Raw genomic sequence first — 17,780 nt, 5'->3', positions numbered from 1 at the left:
CTGCCTTTAGGGAATTTGTAGTCTAGCGGAAAAGACCAACAATTAAAATTGCAAATGCATAGGAAAGTAAAGAGTATAATGGGAGAACCAGAGAGAGGCATCTACCAGAAACACAGGGAATCAGGCAGGTCTTCCAGAAAAAGGAATATCTAAATTGAGACCTCCAGTGTACAAGCAGACATGAGTCAAGGGAAAGAGGTTTGATTGACAGAGGTGGGGCCTCAGGTGATCAGCCTGAGCAAAGGCCTGGTGGCCAAAAGAGAATGGGATACATGCCAGAAATTGTAAGCTCAACATGGTCAGGCCTACACTATGTGTGCGGGGAGGTGAGTAGAGAGACAAGGCTGGAGTAGTTAGGGAAAGTGGGGTGTCTAATCACAAAAGGCTTTGTAACTCATATTGAGAAACTTGGGCTTTATCTTAAGGATCCAGAGTAGCCTTTAAAAGATCTAAAATAGGAGAGTGACAGATTTGCATTTTATAGAAAGATCCCTCTAGCTGCAGTGTAGGAAATATATTAGAGGCAGTGTGGGAAGCAAATTTGGGTGGGAAAGGAGGGAAATAATACAGCAGAGCAGGGATAATAAAATGTTTTAAACTAATTGATTGTGAGGCATCCATAGGACATCCAAATGGAGGTGTCCGGTGGTTAGTGAAAGAGCTGAGCCTGGAGCATAAGAGAAAGATCTGGACTGGGGATTTAGCTTTGGAAGTCACCAGCAGAGAAATGGTTACTGGAGTTATGGGGGAGGAAGACACTGCCTGGGTTAGGTGAGATAGGGGTCGGGGACATGAAGACTACGATGAGAAACAGAGACCAGGAACAACCTAATAATGAAGGAACAGCAGAAGGGTCCTGGGCGAGTATGGGGAGATGTGCGGCAGTAAAGTAGGAGAGGGAGTGTAATCATTTGATGGTTTCAGTGTTCCTTGGGAGTTCCTGCTGGCACAGTGACAGTGATCAACTTGGAGTTCTACTAGTATTACTTCAAGACCTACCAATTAGTTTTCCATTTATCGAAGACGACCCTGACCTACAATGTAAACTTGAAATGGGTGTATTATGCAACTCAGTAAAGAGTTACAAATGCTTTCTTGAGTCCCCTTCCATGCCATAAAGTAAACATGCTGCATCTTCTCCAATGCGGAGAGGGTGGTGAGCCCTCCCTGAGAGACATGATGGTTGCCAAGAAAAATATTAGGCTGTTTTAGCCTCTACCTAATTAGGCATTTCCCTTTTCAGATTAGAGTTACACACATTTGTTGTAAGGGTTTAATATTATGTCAAATCATTCCCTTGATATACAGTTATAAAAATTTCTGACTCCATAGACTAAATTTCCGTAACTGTTCTTTTGTAGTTTTGCTACTTCATTTCAGAAGATATTTACAAACGTGATGTTACAAATCAGAAATGATTGATGAACTCAGCAGTCCATCATAAACCAGGTCTTCAACAGTCTCCAAAGTTGCAAACTGAGAAAACAGAAAAATAACCCGAACTTCTACGCTGAGAAGTCTTGAAGGGTCTTGTGGTCTAACAAGCTTGAGTTTAAACCCACTGGCACCACTCATTATCTGTGTGACTGGATATGCTCCTAATTTCAGAATCTCAATTTCCTTATCTTAAAATGGAGATAACAATACTTATTCTGTAGGCTACTGAGGAGTTAGAAGAAACATTTATCGAGCTATCATCAGATATTAGAGACGGCTCAGATGTCTATTATCAAGGCACAGAGAGGTTAGATAACTTAGGTAAGGTCGTATTGCTAGTAAAAGACGGGGCAAGGATTTGAATTCGCAAAAGCAGAGAACTTGTTCTTAAACATTATGCTACACTGTTTATATGTAAACCATCTAATACTAGTGTCAGATACATAGGAGGCATTGTACTTGATAAATGACATTGATTAACAAAAGTAAAAAGAGCTTTTTATTTTTATGAGAAAAGAAAGACAAGTTCCATGGTGCACTGTCATGCAACTCTGATTCAGATTAGTATCTAAAAATACTTGAGCTTAAAAAAGGTCCTTTCACTATGTATGATAATACCTTGGCTTGCAATAATTCTAGCAATGGACAAAAGTAGAGGGAAGTACAAAATATAGATTTCTCCTAGAACAAATTTTAATGAGGAACTATTCCTCTATCTTAAAAGCTCTTCTTTCAGTTGTCTCTGTAGAGAGAGGCTAACAGCTGAAGAAACATTATGGACATTGACTGGAGGTACACAAGGTGCTGATGCTAATGTCCAGTGAAGGATATTTCCTCCAAAAGTCCTGGCCATCAAAGGAAACCAATAGCCATTACAGCCAGGTAAAAGCCATTAGCACTCATCTAGCAGATGCTTCTACAAAAAAGTAATGCACTGTGTTCATAAAGCAAACATTGAGGGATGGACTTCAAATGGGGTAGGGCCTACATGGTATTGGACAAACCCCCACCCCTGCAACCCAAGATGACTCTTATACTAAGGAATCCACCTAGTCTCTATGCCAAAATTCTATCAGTTAGCGCTTAACAGCTTTTAAGTATTCATAACACCAACATTAAATCTTCAAAAAATGCAAGATGGATAGACAGGTAGAGGAAGAAAGAAAAGAAGAATGAAGGGAAGAACATATACGTACCCATGAGCTTTTACCAACTATCTTTTCTGCAGGGATTAGTTGATAAAGAAAAAAAAGTAAGGTCCTTTGTACCTTAGACATCGGATGGCCAAAAGAAAGTTGAATTCTGGGAGGAGAGGTTAGAAAAAGCCAAAGAGAAAACCAAGGGCTGGCATTTGTGATGTTATCAAGGATAAAAACGATTAAATGAAACAATAAGCTCACTTCAGCGGGCTTATATCAACTTCAAAGTATAACAAGAATGGAATATTCTATTCTCTATTATTACCTAGGCTTAACTTTGCAAAGTTAATCCTCTGGAGGAGGTTCCCTTCTTCCTAAGGTTCCTCCTAGAATTCAGGTAGTACCAAGAGGTAAATGGCAGCATCTGAACAAAGGTTGGTAAGATAACTGAGACAGTCTCAAAGATACACATCTCAACTTTTTTACACTTCTTTGAGTTGGCAGCAATCATTAACAACATTTGACAATAGTACTGGAAACTATCTTTGGGGCTAGATTCTGCTTGCCTAAAAATACAGATAATTTTAGAAAAGATAATCTCTCTGAGGCTTCTTTAAAGGTTTTTTTTTTTTTTTGGTCTGTAAAACAATAGCCACTATAAAAAACAATGTGAAAATTAAATGAGGCAATAGTGTAAAGAGGTTGGCATGTGGAAGGCATTCAATCTATCCCTGGTTGCTGAAGCCCTCATGGGTAATGATTACTACCTCATAAGCATAAAAAGCTCCTCTCCTGAAGCAAATGGGTATCAAGATCCTTTGCAATACTAGATCTTATTTGGGCTTTCTTAGAAGCTACTTGACTAACATGAAAACTTTATGTTGTCTACATATTTCCCAATATTCACAAATTATTCACCGTTTACTTAAATCTGGGTTCCATGAGTTGATTCTTTATTCTTAATCTGTTTCTTAGAAGAACCTTCCAACCATATGCATAACGCTTGTTCTGAGGCACTGGAAAGCTGGCCTCAGACAATTCAGAAATATATTTATTTCTACCTAATAGAAGCTGCTTATAACAATATAAATTTACGTTCGTAGCAATGCTTTTTCTCTCTGCCTAACCTCCTCCTTCCATACAAAAAAACCTTCTGTTCCATCTGGCTTTTCTCCTGTGCACAGAGACACTTGGGTCCCAAACACAAGAGAAATTAGCACTGCCAGGAATGTGTATAGGCAAGAAAACACGTAACTCATTCTGTGAAGATCAAACCTGTACTTGTCTTTCATTCCACACGACTTAACTTCTTCGCAGGCTGATATCCAAACTTCTGAAGCTAGGATGTAAATAAAGACTATTTGTAAAGTATTCTCCCTTTATCTATTAAATTGAACAAACTAAGAGTAGAACTTTTAAGCCACCCTATAGATGTTTTCCAGAAAGACTCGACTGCTTGATACTAAAGTATGTAGGATTTCTTCCCTGAAGATTAATGACTATATTTTATATGATCAAAGGGAAGGAAATGCATTAAAAAGGCAAGGTCTTAGAAACTCAAGTTATTTGTCACCTGGGAGTCAGATAATAAAACAATGTAAACGTTGTATTTAATGTGGATAGTCTTTCTGTAAGAAGTGTTACCCATTTGGCATGCAGCAAGCACATGTCATTACTTTCAGCCATTCAGAGATGCTGGCTTCCATTAAAGTACTCTCTGAATGTAGGACGACTTTCCTTCTTAGAGTCTTAGCACCAAGAACCAAGACCAGTTTACCCACCTCCTTCTCCAGTATAGGTTTCTCGGCAAAGAAGTTCTACTGTAAGAAGTGTTCCTGCTCAGTTGAAGCCAGAGTTGTGCTTCACAGGTGTTGCACCAAGCAGTTTATTTCAGTATTTTGTTTCAGCTTACTTCTGACTTGGAAAACTCTGGTGATCTTAGGACAGATTGCTGCCATTGGAAACCTAGCTCAAGGCCTATCTTACAAATTCAAATAAAAACTAAAAGCCAAGACTTATCTAGTCACATACCCATTTAATAGTGAAACTCAGCTTGAAACGTATCACTTAAGTTTTGTGAGTATAATTTAATGTGGTTTATTTTAAAGAGAATTTGAGTGAAGTACTTAACAATGGTGTTGGTGATACTGCTGTCAGTAGCATGCTGGGTGACAGTGGTTCATACATTAGCTATTATACAAATAAACAACTATATTCCTTTTGCCATGTTGTCACAAGCAGGGAATTAGAATATGAATGTCTTTGTGGGCCATTATTCTGCCTACTATAAGAAAAAGCTGTAAGATAAGTATTTTGTTTTCATATTCACCATATCTCCAGAAAAATTAATGTAATTTAAATGTTTTTATAATAAGCATTATAAACGGGGAAAGTATATGGTAAAGAATGAAGCCCAAATAAACATTTTTTTTTAACTGATTCAAACCCTTATGACATGACAGTTCAACAGTCCAGTGATATAACATGAAATGCAACCCTTGTTCAGGTGGATACTCCAACTTTAATTATTATTCTGTGGGCACCATTTCCCTTCCCTAAAACAGACAACCACTTTCAACTCTAAGTTTATAATTAGCAAGAAAAAATATTTCAAATGTATCATAACAGCTCTTGTTAAAGAGATACTAACCTTAATTTTCCTACTTCAAAACATTTTGAAGTCTAAAGATAGTTTACCATTTATAAAAATATTATGGTTGTATAGTATGTTTATTTAGGCACACTGGGATTTAAAACACTGCTATTCAAAAATTTTCCAATTAAAAAAAAAACCCACTATTGTAGCATAGGGACAGCTATTCACCATGAATGGTCTGGAGTTACAACAGATCTTATGAGACTAATTACATTTTCTAAACCAAAAATGGGGCATGGGGCACATACTCTAAATGAGGGAGTTTTTGGACTTTGATTTCATCTGTATGAAAAGTCTTTAAATATACAAGTGGAAAAATTATTGTACCTGTATATAATACACAAATCTATCCTTTTAAAGTACAAAAATAGAAGCAAAACAAAACAAAAAAAACCTCTCCTGCAAACTGAGGGTCAATTTATAACCAGCAGCTGAGTGCTGTCCCTTCCAACAAGCAGCATGGAAGCCTGAGAAGTTTTCTAGCCGTTAACAAGTAAAGTGAATGAAAGGAAGCCCTCTAGGGAGACAAGGGTCAACCTTGTCAAAACAGTTTCCACATTTTTTAACGTGCCAAGACAAAAATGGATCTGCAAGCCACATTCACTCACACTCCAAAATATGCTTCATTTTTGTGTTCCTGTAAAACTTTCCCAAAGCAGGTATCAAACGTTTTATGCAGCAACCAAACATGTATATTTCATATTCATATATTACAAACTAGTAAATATTTACCTGTTTTGTACTGTTTTAAATAACCGCCTTTTAATTCCCTTAATGTATGAGTATTTCTATCTAATCCTATTCTGTATAGAATTCCAAATTAAAGGAAGTTTGCCAATAGCTCTTTTTTGTAAAGTGAAAAGAGAGCGTGACATTTTAGATTGCTTTCTCCTGACCAGAAATTAAAAGGGACATTTCATGAAAAATGACAAGTGACCCCAAACAAACAGACTGTGTTTCAGAAGTTTACTTGGAAGCTGAAACATGTTTTCCCCATAGGAAATTATCAGATGTCAAACTAGTATATAAACATCTAATTAGTCAATAATAAAAAAAATGGATAAAAATGGCAAAAAATTCACTACAATTCTCAAAATATAACAAAAGTAATGAAATACTAATATGAATATTAAATATTGGTATTTTGGGAAATCTAATTTCTCTAAACTTATGTATGGGGCTGGGTGCAGTGGCTCACACCTGTAATACCAGCACTTTGGGAGCCCAGCACTTTGGGAGCCCAGCACTTTGTGAGGCCAAGGCAGGCGGATCACCTGAGGTCGGGAGTTCAAGACCAGCCTGATCAACACAGAAAACCCCCGTCTCTATTAAAAATACAAAAAATTAGCCAGGTGTGGGGTGCATGCTTGTAGTCCCAGCTACTCAGGAGGCTGAGGCAGAAGAATTGCTTGAACCCGGGAGGCAGAGGTTGCAGTGAGCCGAGATTGCACCACTGCACTCTAGCCTGGGCAACAAGAGCAAAATTCCATCTCAAAAAGCAAAAACAAAAAAGTCATTTATTAATTCCCAAAAGAAATTCTGGCCAATGTATTAGAGTTTCTAGAATCTGATAACACTGATTCATGTCAAATTTCCTTTGCATAAGGCATGCTACTTTACATCATTGACCTTTATTAATTAGTATTAAATGACAATGTTAAGAACACTTAGTCTAGTCGTGGCACAAAGTAAGCTCTATAAAAATTATGTGACTAGAAATGATCTGAGGCTCACGGTAACTGGGTGGCAATTTGAGGAGAAGGCAATGAAAGTTGAGATAGAATGTGTGCATATAAATGCAAAAAAGACACTATCAACTCAGGCATTTTTCCAACCCTCCAGTCTAGAAAACCTGGGTTTGAGGTCCCTGGAAGGCAGAATTTGGCAAGGGAGTCAAAAGATTACCCCCTTGATTATGGTCCTGAAGTGAAGGGTAATCTTGTGAAGCAAGTGGCACTCCAGAAAACAGATGGACGGCAAGAATTGAATATAAAGCATTTAGGTAGATGGAGCCAGCTCATTCTGGAAGAAAAAGCTGATGTGTTTTCCTGAGGAAACAGGGGCATGGGAACGAGGGCTACGAAGGCAGCCTTTTGGAGTGCATCTGTGGCTAAGTCTGTGGACCAGGTTGTTAAAATCACTGAATCAGTTTGACAGTTATGAAGACAAGAAAGAAATGAGCAGACAATGGCAAATGTTGAAACTTGCTGAAGAAATAAAGGGAAGAATCATCATTGGAGTAATATAGTAGTTTACAAATCTGAATGAACATTAGTATTTCTTAGGCATACCTTTAAAATGCAGAGTCCTAGGCCTGTCCCCCTTCCTTAAAGATTCTGATTGCATAGGTGTGAATGATTATAATGTTCAGCCAGATTTGGGAAGCACCAGATTAAAGTTCACTTCAATTATTAACCTCTGAAGTACAACTTAACTATAGAATATTATCAATTTATATTATCTTAAAAAGTAACGTTCTGAAGCTGCTGGTTTAGAAAAGCCACATACATAAACCATACAACCACATATCTTCTGTATAATAAATAATATATGTATGTGTCTGAAAATACTTTTAAAACCATAAATCCAAAGTGACATAGTTTCTTCAAATATGTAGAGCTTAAAAAATAGATAAATGTGCTTTCAAGTTTCAAAATTTGAAATTTAGAAATTATGTCTGATACTGATACTACAAAAAAATAAGACACTGTATTTTGGTTTTATTTCAGAAAGTTCAAGTCTTTCCATCATAATTGAAGGAATTGTATGATCAATTAAATATTGTCAGCATTATTTTTCATTAATGTTTTTAAATGCATTCACACACCTGAGTGTTCAGAATTATATAAACATATCCATTAGAGTCTAGACTCATCAACATTTATATTATATTTCTTCAACAGAATCTGAGATGAATCACTAGATAAATAAGTTACAAAATTATTTGGATTTTATGATGAGTTGGTTTGAACTCTAGAATTCATAGCAGAAATTAAATCTTTGAATTTGATTTTCAATAAAAGAAAATTGTGCACTGTGCTAATCTGCTTTTGCATATTACTTAGAAAATGGCTATTAAGGCTTTATTGTAAGTGATTACAGTAAGATATATTCTATTGTGCACCATGCAAGATGCAGAAAATAATGGTTTAAAAATGATGTTTAGGCAATCAAGAGAATGGTTTTCCTTTTGTTCCGTTCTTTCCAAATTAATTTTTTTTTTAGATTAAAATCAGGTTTAGAGTTAATGAAAAATTGCATCCCTAACTTAAAAACTTCAACTTCTTTAGATTCCTTTAGAAAAGGAATACATATAGTTTAAAAAAATGTTGCTTCAGAAAAAAGTCTTGATTCATTGCTTCATTCTTACAGCTTTTTTTTCCGCTTTCTTACTATAAAATAATACATTGTTATTGTGAGGACAATCTCTGATTCAGTTCCAATGCTCTTGCATCTCCATGGGTTTTGGCATTGTTTACCAGCACCTGTGGGAAATCACATACAGGAACATTAGTATTTTGTTTATTAACAATATCTGTATTTTGATTCATTGAAGCTGAGTAATCCAAGTGTGGCAGTCTTGAAAAGGCAACATCAAACTACACTAGAAAAAGTGACTCTGTACAATCTTTAGTCACTTTTTCAGGTATTAATGGTTCGAACAAAGCTAACATCAGAGAGATGCACAATTTATTCATGTTGGCAGTATAGCTGCCAACATTCTGACTGCTATCTTTTTCTTTTTGAGACAATCTTGCTCTGTTATCCAGGTTGGAGGGCAGTCGTACAATCTCAGCTCACTGCAACCTCTAATTCTTGGGTTCAAGCGATTCTCCCGCTTCAGCCTTCCAAATAGCTGGGATTACAGGTGCTCACCACCACGCCTGGGTAAATTTTGTATTTTTAGTAGAGATAGGGCCAGGCAGGTCTCAAACTTCTGACCTCAAGTGATCTGCTGGCCTTGGTCTCCCAAAGTGCTGGGATTACAGGCATGAGCCACTGTGCCCAGCCTGATTCCTATCATTATAAAATCAAAGGTTTTGTTTGGTGGCTTTGTTTATAATACTGTCACCTCTAAACCCTTATCCAAAAAGACCGCTTTATGCATAGAACTGTTCAAATGAAACTGCTCCCTTTTGAAACCACAGCTCAGGATCTAGGCTCTAGGTTCTAGGCTTTATCAGAACCTTTCCATGATTTCACCAATTTCACAAACTAGAAGATTCAATTTCAGCTGATCATTCATACTAAAACATTTTTTGGTTGTTCATTGTCAAGCACTGTGAAGGGCCTGAGATTTTGCTCTATTTGCAAGCTAATAAGTTAGCCTGTCATAGTTCCGTAGATACTGCCAGTAGACACAGGACTCTTAGGTTACAAAGAAAAGTTGTTATTACTCAAGGTATTGCAAACAGCATGAGCGTCAACATATTTGCCTCTGTTCTTGTCCTCTCAGCCTGTGACGTGGATGGACTGATATAGTTTCTCACATATGTAGTCGGTTGCATTACAAGAAGGGAACCCCAAGCCTAGATGCTTAATCTTTTATAATGGACATGCATATCTACCCTTTGTTCTGGAGGGAGATACTATCTGTCTTCCAAGGATGTTCACTATACAAATATCTTTGAAAAGACAGACTAGAACAAAGAGTAATCAGGTTTCCTACTCACAGGATTTCTAGGAATGCAAGAGATCCATGGTGAACTGTCTCTCAGCATTCATATATGTCTGCCTTTTTGGTTTGCAATATGTTGATTACAATGCCTTTCTCCAAGCACTGTTTTCTTTACTATTTCTTTAATGTTTTATGTTTCACCAAAAGGCAAACAGTATTTCAAAATGCAGTAGGTACTGAAAAAGCTTTTCACTGATTTTCATCGTGTTTTTAAAATTGTTGGCTAAAGTTATGACAATTTTAACCCAATACATTTGTATATTCTCTACATTATTCAAAATAATTTTGGAGACATATATGTTGATATATTTAGATGCCAGAGCCATCCCATAAGTAGATTAGAAACTGTCACATGTATTTTATAGTAAAGGCATGAAGAAGGCAAATAATTTTTTTAAAGAAATATAAAAATTCCAGTAGAAGTCTGTTACCTCCAACTCCATCCTATCTGCCTATTTGCCTCCACTGCAATGGCCACAAAAATACAACTAGCACCTAGCAGACCAAGGATGCTACTAGATATCCAACATTGCACAGGACAGTACCAACCCTCGACCCACACCCAAGAAAAAACTGTGCATTCCACAATTTCAGTACATTGAGATCTCTGAAGATGAGAAACTGGGTTAAAAAGACTGTACGAGGTGTATCATATTCTGAGTTCAGGAAATGAGAAATATAGGCAGCCAAAAACAGTATAATTGTTGTGATAGTAATACAAGACCAGTGACAATTCATGCACATATATTCTCTCCTTTGGTTTGCCAGTTGGCCACTTTTACTTGCTTCTTGCTTAAATAAACTTAAAAACTTCAACTTCTTTAGATTCCTTTATTTAAAAAAGAAAAGGAATGAATAGCTATAGTTTTAAACAAATGTTCCTTTGGGAAAAAGTCTTGATTCGTTGCTTCATTCTTACGACTTTTTCTTTACTTCCTTACTATAAAATAATTCAATCTTTACCAAAAACTGGATAAAATATTTTATCCATCCATTTCTAAAGAAATAGCAAAGGTATATAAATAATATGAAAGAGAGTGTAGTCAAGTCATTCCTTTCTGGCCAAAAAAGGGAATGAAAACACTGACTTTTGATACTGGTTTAGGTTGGGTTTAGATGGTCATGTATCTAGGTAAGGGCTTTAGATCAGCAGTTTGCAACTTTTTATAAACCTCAGTTCGTTTAATGGATAACTTTTAAACTTGTGATGTTCTCACTGGTTCAAAGATAAAGTCCTGCAACTAGACAAGCTCCCTAAAATTCTACCCTTCTCTTTCACTTAAAAAAGCTCATAGAAATGCATTAATGGAGAGACATATAAAAATATCCGTGAATCTGTTATATTTTACTACTGAAAATAAAAAAGGAAATCTATTTGTCACCTAGGGTTAGCATCCAATTACTTATAACATGCTTCACAACTGATCATGACCCCAAGGTTGTTGGTACTCAAAAGTTTCAGATTTTGGAACATGTCAGTCTGTGGATTTTTAGATTAGGGATGCTCAACCTGTATAGCTTCCCCATATAAAGGCATTTGTACATATACAGGTTAAATTGACATTAAACTATTTTTAAACACAGGTTTTAACAATTCTGTTATTTATGCCAAGGGGCCCCAGCTTTTGATATTCTAACATTGAAAGGAGAATGTCATAACTAACCCTTGGTAAGATACAAACTATATATTTAACCTTCAAACAATGTGCATAAATATTTCTCTATTTTCAACAGATGCAACAGTAGACCTTGTAGTCCTTTGTTAGCCAAAAAATTACACACTCAGTTTTAAAAAATTCAATCATAAAAGTGAAGTAACTTTGAACAATAACTCTAAAACCCTTAAGTCAAAGAAAAAGCACTTTAAATAAAATCAATGCCTTACATCAATAAGCTCATAGTCATCTTTGGCATATAAGTGTCTCAGTAGGTACCAACGTGCAGTTGATACAATAGATTTGGGATAGCCAGGCTGATATACCACTCTCTCCAAAAGACGCCGAGTCTCTCTGGAAGAAAAGACACATTTAGTCCAAAGCATGTAAATTACTGTATTTCCCATACTAATCTCACACATATATTATCTTTCTCATATTTTTGCAGATGTGATACCTGATTATGATTTTTTAATTCAGATAAGTAATAATAATGGTTAATATCTATTAAGTGTTTATCATGCACTAGGTACTATGTTAAATTTTATACATATAGTTGTATTTAATGTTCACAACCTTACTAGGTAGGTAGTTATTCCCATATGGCAGAGAAGTAAATCAAGGCTCATTCCAAAGAGAACAGGGAGACAGTCCCTACCTAATGAGCTCCTTTGAGTGCTCTACCTTTAATCTTTTTGAAAAATAGGCAGAAACTAAATAAGTCACTAAATAATACAAAGATGATAAAGAATGGAACAAGAAATATTCAACATTTACACTATAGGCTATGTATATCATATCAGGCTTTTAGTGTATGTTTTCAAGGATGTGTATGATAATGTGAACCCACATAATAGCAGGCTGATTTACAGCTGTGTTCTAATTTTTTCTTTCCTAATTCACTAACATCTATGACTCCAAAACTTCTATACTGCTAAAAATAACATAAACCATAGTATATTCAGAACTGCTAAATAGAAGGATCTTCTAAGTAGCAATTAGTTTGAAGCAGGAACTAAATAACTTGTTTTGAAGATGCTTTTGCAGAGGGATCACATAGTGAGCACAGAGATTACATCTTTATTTGGGCTAGGTTTTTAAAGGTGATACAAATTATGGGAGGTGTTAACAAAGATTATTGGAGTGGGAGGTGAAGGGGGTTTGTACTCTCTAAGTTACCAACACTGAGCATGAGCAGAAGTAATTCATTAGGAAGTTTAATTATAGCTTAAAACATTTCGTAGTAAAATTAGTCACACAAAAATGGCCCAAAATAAATAAATATTAATAAATAGTGCTGGAATTGCTAATCAGCCATAGGGTCTTAATCTTCTACCATCCCTATTTTGTGATATGTCTTTTGCTGCATATTTATATGTATTAACCTCCATTTCTACCACACCTATTCTATTCTATTGTGCTCCTCAATCACTGCTCTACTTATAAATGCTTTGTATTATATGTAATATATATTAGAACTAGATATTTTCAAAATCTTAAAGTATTCTCGCCTGTACTTTTTATCCATGTGATCTTTAAGTACTTTTCTTCAAATTTAAGTATACTTCAAATATAAATGTTGCCACAGATTTTTTTATATTTTGATCAGAGCAGCTTTTGGATATTCTAGACAAGAAATCACATCATTTATAAACAACATGTCTCTGTCTTTTCAATATTTATTACTTTTTTCATAGCTTATTACATTATGAAGAACTTTTGGCAATGCAGCCTTGAACAGGAGTCTTTTGGTTTTATTTGATTCTAGAACCCACATCACACTGTTGGCACCTCTTAACACAGTGAAGAACAAAAGCTCCAAGGCCTTCTTAGTGGAAATGCTACCATGGCAAACCCCTCATATCCTATAAATACGTATCAAATTGCCTTTTTAAACAAATACAAAACTTTTTTTTCTCCCTTATTGGATTTCTGGAACCAGTCCTTCCAAAATAGATAAAAATATATAAACATCCCCCAAAGTTTGTTAAATTCGTCTGTTATAAAACTTTAAAGTTTATAATCTTTCCTTGTTTCCTAGAAGGATTTAAAGTGAAAAGCATTACAAGAAAAAGATCAAGATTCTTCATACCTTGCCCCCATTTTGCGGTTGAATTGTAACAAAGCTTGTAAAAGAACAGCCAGTGGACAAAAGCAAAGTTTCAAGGCCTCAGTTGTAGCTTCTTGAACCAAAGATGGCCAGTGATCATTGGAAATGTTAGCCTATAAAAATATAAGACAAATATTAACTCAAAGATTTGGTATATTTAAAAGCATGCAATTCAGTTCTGATTATTGAGTACTTATTTGTGCAAGTCACCATATAAATAATAGAAGGAGTATAATTACTACAAAATGATTTAAGATCTGATCCCTGCCCTTAAGGAGCTAAAAATGGGGTAGACTTGGATAAAGGAAGTTTTCAAACAGGAGATATCATTTAAAAAACACGAACATATTTGTTCAAAGAAAATGCACTATTATACTAAAAAGGTGAATAAAATCTATCAATCTTGGTCTACCAAATATACAAAACTAAATTTAACATAATTGATTCTTTAACTGGTAGTGATAAATATAAAGTTCTACATTTCAAAAATTATCTAAGGAGAGAGGAAAGGCTGAAATAAAGTATTGTAATAAATTCCCAATATAAAAAAGTACAAAACAGATAAAGATAAAGGTATTAAATCAAAATAATCAATACTAAAAACCTTTTAAATTTTTTACTTTATGGCAAAGATGTTAATGTATCGCTATCTTGGGTTACAAGCTTTATTCTCCTATTAGGTACTGACTCAGAAATAACAAAGGTAAGTATTTCTGAAGAAATAGTAACAAACTAAAGTGATGAACACTTTAGTGAATTACATAAAGAGAAAAAAATGCATTAAAAAGTTTCATTTAAAAAAAATCTCCAATTTTGACCAAGAATTCATAACCACAAGTATCCAGAATACATATTTTAATAGTCAATATAATGAGTCTATATATATGGTCTATTTCAAACACTAAATTATATAACAAAAATTACAGCAATTATCTCTGAGTGCAGTATTGTGAAAATAGAGAACAGAGGTTATGATGCACCTTCTATAAATAGAGAGACCTTGGGTACATCTGACAAAGAAAGTAAGGCAAGGCACATTCTAATACAATTATTCTTAACATATTTTTAAAACCAGTAACATAAAACTATCACTGCTTTTAATAACGTACCCTCTAAATTCTATGAAATCATATAAAACACTCTGTAAAGTTAGCCCAAGGTTGATTTTATAAGCAAAAAGTTACTATATATAAATGGCATACTGAAAAAGTGATCAGAATGCATTTCTATTTTCTTCTCCCACTACCTCTTTAACACTTATTTGAGAGATACTTTTTCTGTCTCCCTGGATGTAAATTACATTAGGCCCTGTGAATCTTACGTACATTTTTCTTACATTCATTCACAAACACAGTCTCAATTAGAATGTCCTTTTTTTTCAACACTTCAGTCTTCACCGAAAAGTAATATTTGCACATACTTCCCTGGCCCCACCCCCCTCCCAATTCCCTCAGCTCCCAGGCTAGGTTATGGTTATAGGCAGTTTCAGGTGGCTGGTTCCCCTTCCCCAGTACTCCCACCTCCCATGGCTAATTGTAGCTTCAGGCCTCTATTAAAATACTAGAAGTTTGCATTTAACTGGTGCCATTGTAAGGTGGTGCCAAGCTCTCCAGGGTTGACACATATTTAAAGCTCTTTTTCCCAAACTGGCTTTAGCAAAGACTCCCAACTTCATGGGTAGTCTCTCATCTGCAGCCCCAGCAACACAGCTATGGGGCTCAGTGCAAAATAAAGCGTAGGGCCCTTTGTTTACAAATTATCAAGAATTTCAAGATAGCAACTAAAGAGCATAAAATCAAGTATGGCACCCTGTGTAACTGCAGAGGCTACATGCCCATGAAGCCAGCGCTGCTCATCTGCAGTTCCACTAATCTAGCAAATGTATTCTATTCTTCTCACTCTCTCCACATCCTCTAGCAATGTGGAAACTTCCAGATCCTTCAAGATTCTTACTTGTCAATTTTTGTTTTTCTTACAATTGCTTTTGGAGACTTAGCCAAAAATTCTTTTCCAAGGCCAGTGTCAAAAAAGATATTTTTAGGTTTTCTTTTAGAATTTTAATAGTTTGAGGTCTTGCATTTAAATCTTTAATCCATCTTGAGTTAGTCTGTATATATGCTGAAAGGTAAGGGTCTAATTTCATTCTTCTGCATATGACTAGCCAGTTGGCCCAGTACAATTTATTGAATAGGGAAGTCCTTTCTCCATTGCTTACTTTTGTCAGCCTTGTCAAAGATCAGATGGTTATAGGTGTACAGCTTTATTTCTGAGTTTTCTATTCTATTGCATTGGTCAATATGTCTGTTTTTGTACTAGTACCAATGAATTCCCTCAGCATTTGCTTGCCCTTCACTTATTTAGTTTAATTTGGTGTGATATAAAATTCTTGGTCAGAATTTCTTTTCATTAAGGATGCTTTGGAACAAGAAAAAAAAAAGAAAAGAAAAAAGGATGCTGAAAATAGGCACCAAACTCTTCTGCTTCTGGCTTGTAACATTTCTGCGGAGAGGTCTGCTGCTAGCCTGATTGGATTCCTCTGCATGTGATTTGACCCATCTCTCTAGTTGCCTTTAAGACTTCTTTTGCATTATCTTCGTAAATCTGATGACTATGTGCCTTGGGGATGATCATCTTGTATAGTACATAGCTGGGGTTTTCTGTATTTCTTAGATTTGTATGTCAACCTCTCTAGCAAATTTAGGAACATTTTTGTGGTCTAATATACCTTTCCAAGTTGCTTATCCTCTCTCAGGAATGCCAATGAGCCAATTAAGCCTCTTTTGTTTATAAATGGCCCAATCTCAGGTATTTCTTTATAGCAATGCAACAGACTAATACAGTTGGCGTTCCTTTAACTGTGGTATAAGTTGAGTATAGTCAGTTGGCTTCATTTCTGGATGCTTCCAAAAAGCCAGGGCTCTGTACAGGATCTTTACGTGTAGGTGAATTCTTGCACTTGGTTTCACAGGTGCATATATTAGCAAGATAATTTTTGGTGTTGTAGTTTGGGCTGCAATCCAGTAGAAAGTGCTTAAAAGTAATGGTAGGTACCTAGGCTAACACTTAGCTACACGGCTCTTTTGTACTTCTTCGCATTCACAGGCATGCTCTTCAGTGGTGATGGCAGGGACAGGGTAGAAATGACCCCCTCACTGGGTCTGCTCTGCGGCCTCGGGGAAACCCCCTCTGGTCATTCACACCATGCCCACATTACTTTTGTTAGCTGATTTGCATTGCAGGGTCCTCTCGCACAGAGGCTATGGCAGGGAGATATGCCAAAGCCTTTCTGGACTGGCCTTGTAAGGGAGGCATGCCCCATTCTTGCCCTTGCCCAGGAACCCATGCATTTCACCCCTCTCAGTTCTTGAGGATAGGGGCTCCTCCCCAACTCAAGTGCCAGCCATGGATCTCAGCTCCATACTTCCGAGCCGCATGCTGCAGCCCTGGGAACACTGGAATATCCCATGGCTCAGGGTTGAGTTCAGGTTATACTGGAGGATCCTGTATGCTACTGCAATCTATCTTGATCTGATATCTCATTTTGGAATCTGATATCTAGTATGTTAGCCAACCTGTCAGTTTTACAACCAGATCACATATTATCATATATACAGTAGTCTTCCATAAAAGTCTTATTTTAATATATCCATCTTCCCCATATTACCAGCTGTTTACCACAGAAATATGGTATCCCCTTTATAATTACTGGATGTCAAATGTGTTTTTCAAGAACAAATTGGATTGATAGTGCTTTAAGGTTTACAAAGGCACTTGTAAACATTATGTCATTATTCAAACAATGCTACAAGAAGACAAAGTAGGTATTCTGATCTCTACTACTACAGAAAAAGAAAGAGCTTTAATTAGTTTAACTGGCTGAAGGTTTCACAGGTAGTAAATGGTAGAACCAGAACATAGGCTCTCAGAGAAAATATTTTTATGGTGTTGTACTGGTACAGGTGGGGCAGGAGGCCGGCAGGTATACATGGGTATTACTAAACTGTAAGGTAATTTCTTCATCTGTCAAATAAGGTTATTGTGACTATTAAATAAGTTAATAAGTGTAAAGCACTTATAATAGTACCTAGCACAGACTAAGTGCTAT

General features: G+C 36.0%; 1 protein-coding gene across 2 annotated transcripts in view; it reads right to left on the bottom strand.

Annotated features, from left to right (window-relative positions):
- Positions 1-7,932: 7,932 nt before the first annotated feature.
- Positions 7,933-17,780, bottom strand: part of TTC37 (tetratricopeptide repeat domain 37) — a 95,641-nt gene continuing 85,793 nt past the window's right edge. For both annotated transcript variants that reach the window (XM_032276168.1, XM_032276176.1), the window contains exons 40-42: positions 13,658-13,788; positions 11,796-11,919; positions 7,933-8,717 (exon numbers count right to left, since the gene is read on the bottom strand). In XM_032276168.1, the coding sequence (XP_032132059.1) occupies positions 8,643-8,717; positions 11,796-11,919; positions 13,658-13,788 (330 nt within the window). In that variant the 3' untranslated portion in view covers positions 7,933-8,642. The remainder of the gene's footprint in view (positions 8,718-11,795; positions 11,920-13,657; positions 13,789-17,780) is intronic.

This window comes from Sapajus apella, unplaced genomic scaffold (assembly GCF_009761245.1).
Source record: "Sapajus apella isolate SASKATOON/1434 unplaced genomic scaffold, GSC_monkey_1.0 scaffold1, whole genome shotgun sequence".
Lineage (NCBI taxonomy): Eukaryota > Metazoa > Chordata > Mammalia > Primates > Cebidae > Sapajus > Sapajus apella.
Note: the sequence above shows the minus strand (reverse complement) of the source record. Positions and strands in the feature narration are given on the sequence as shown.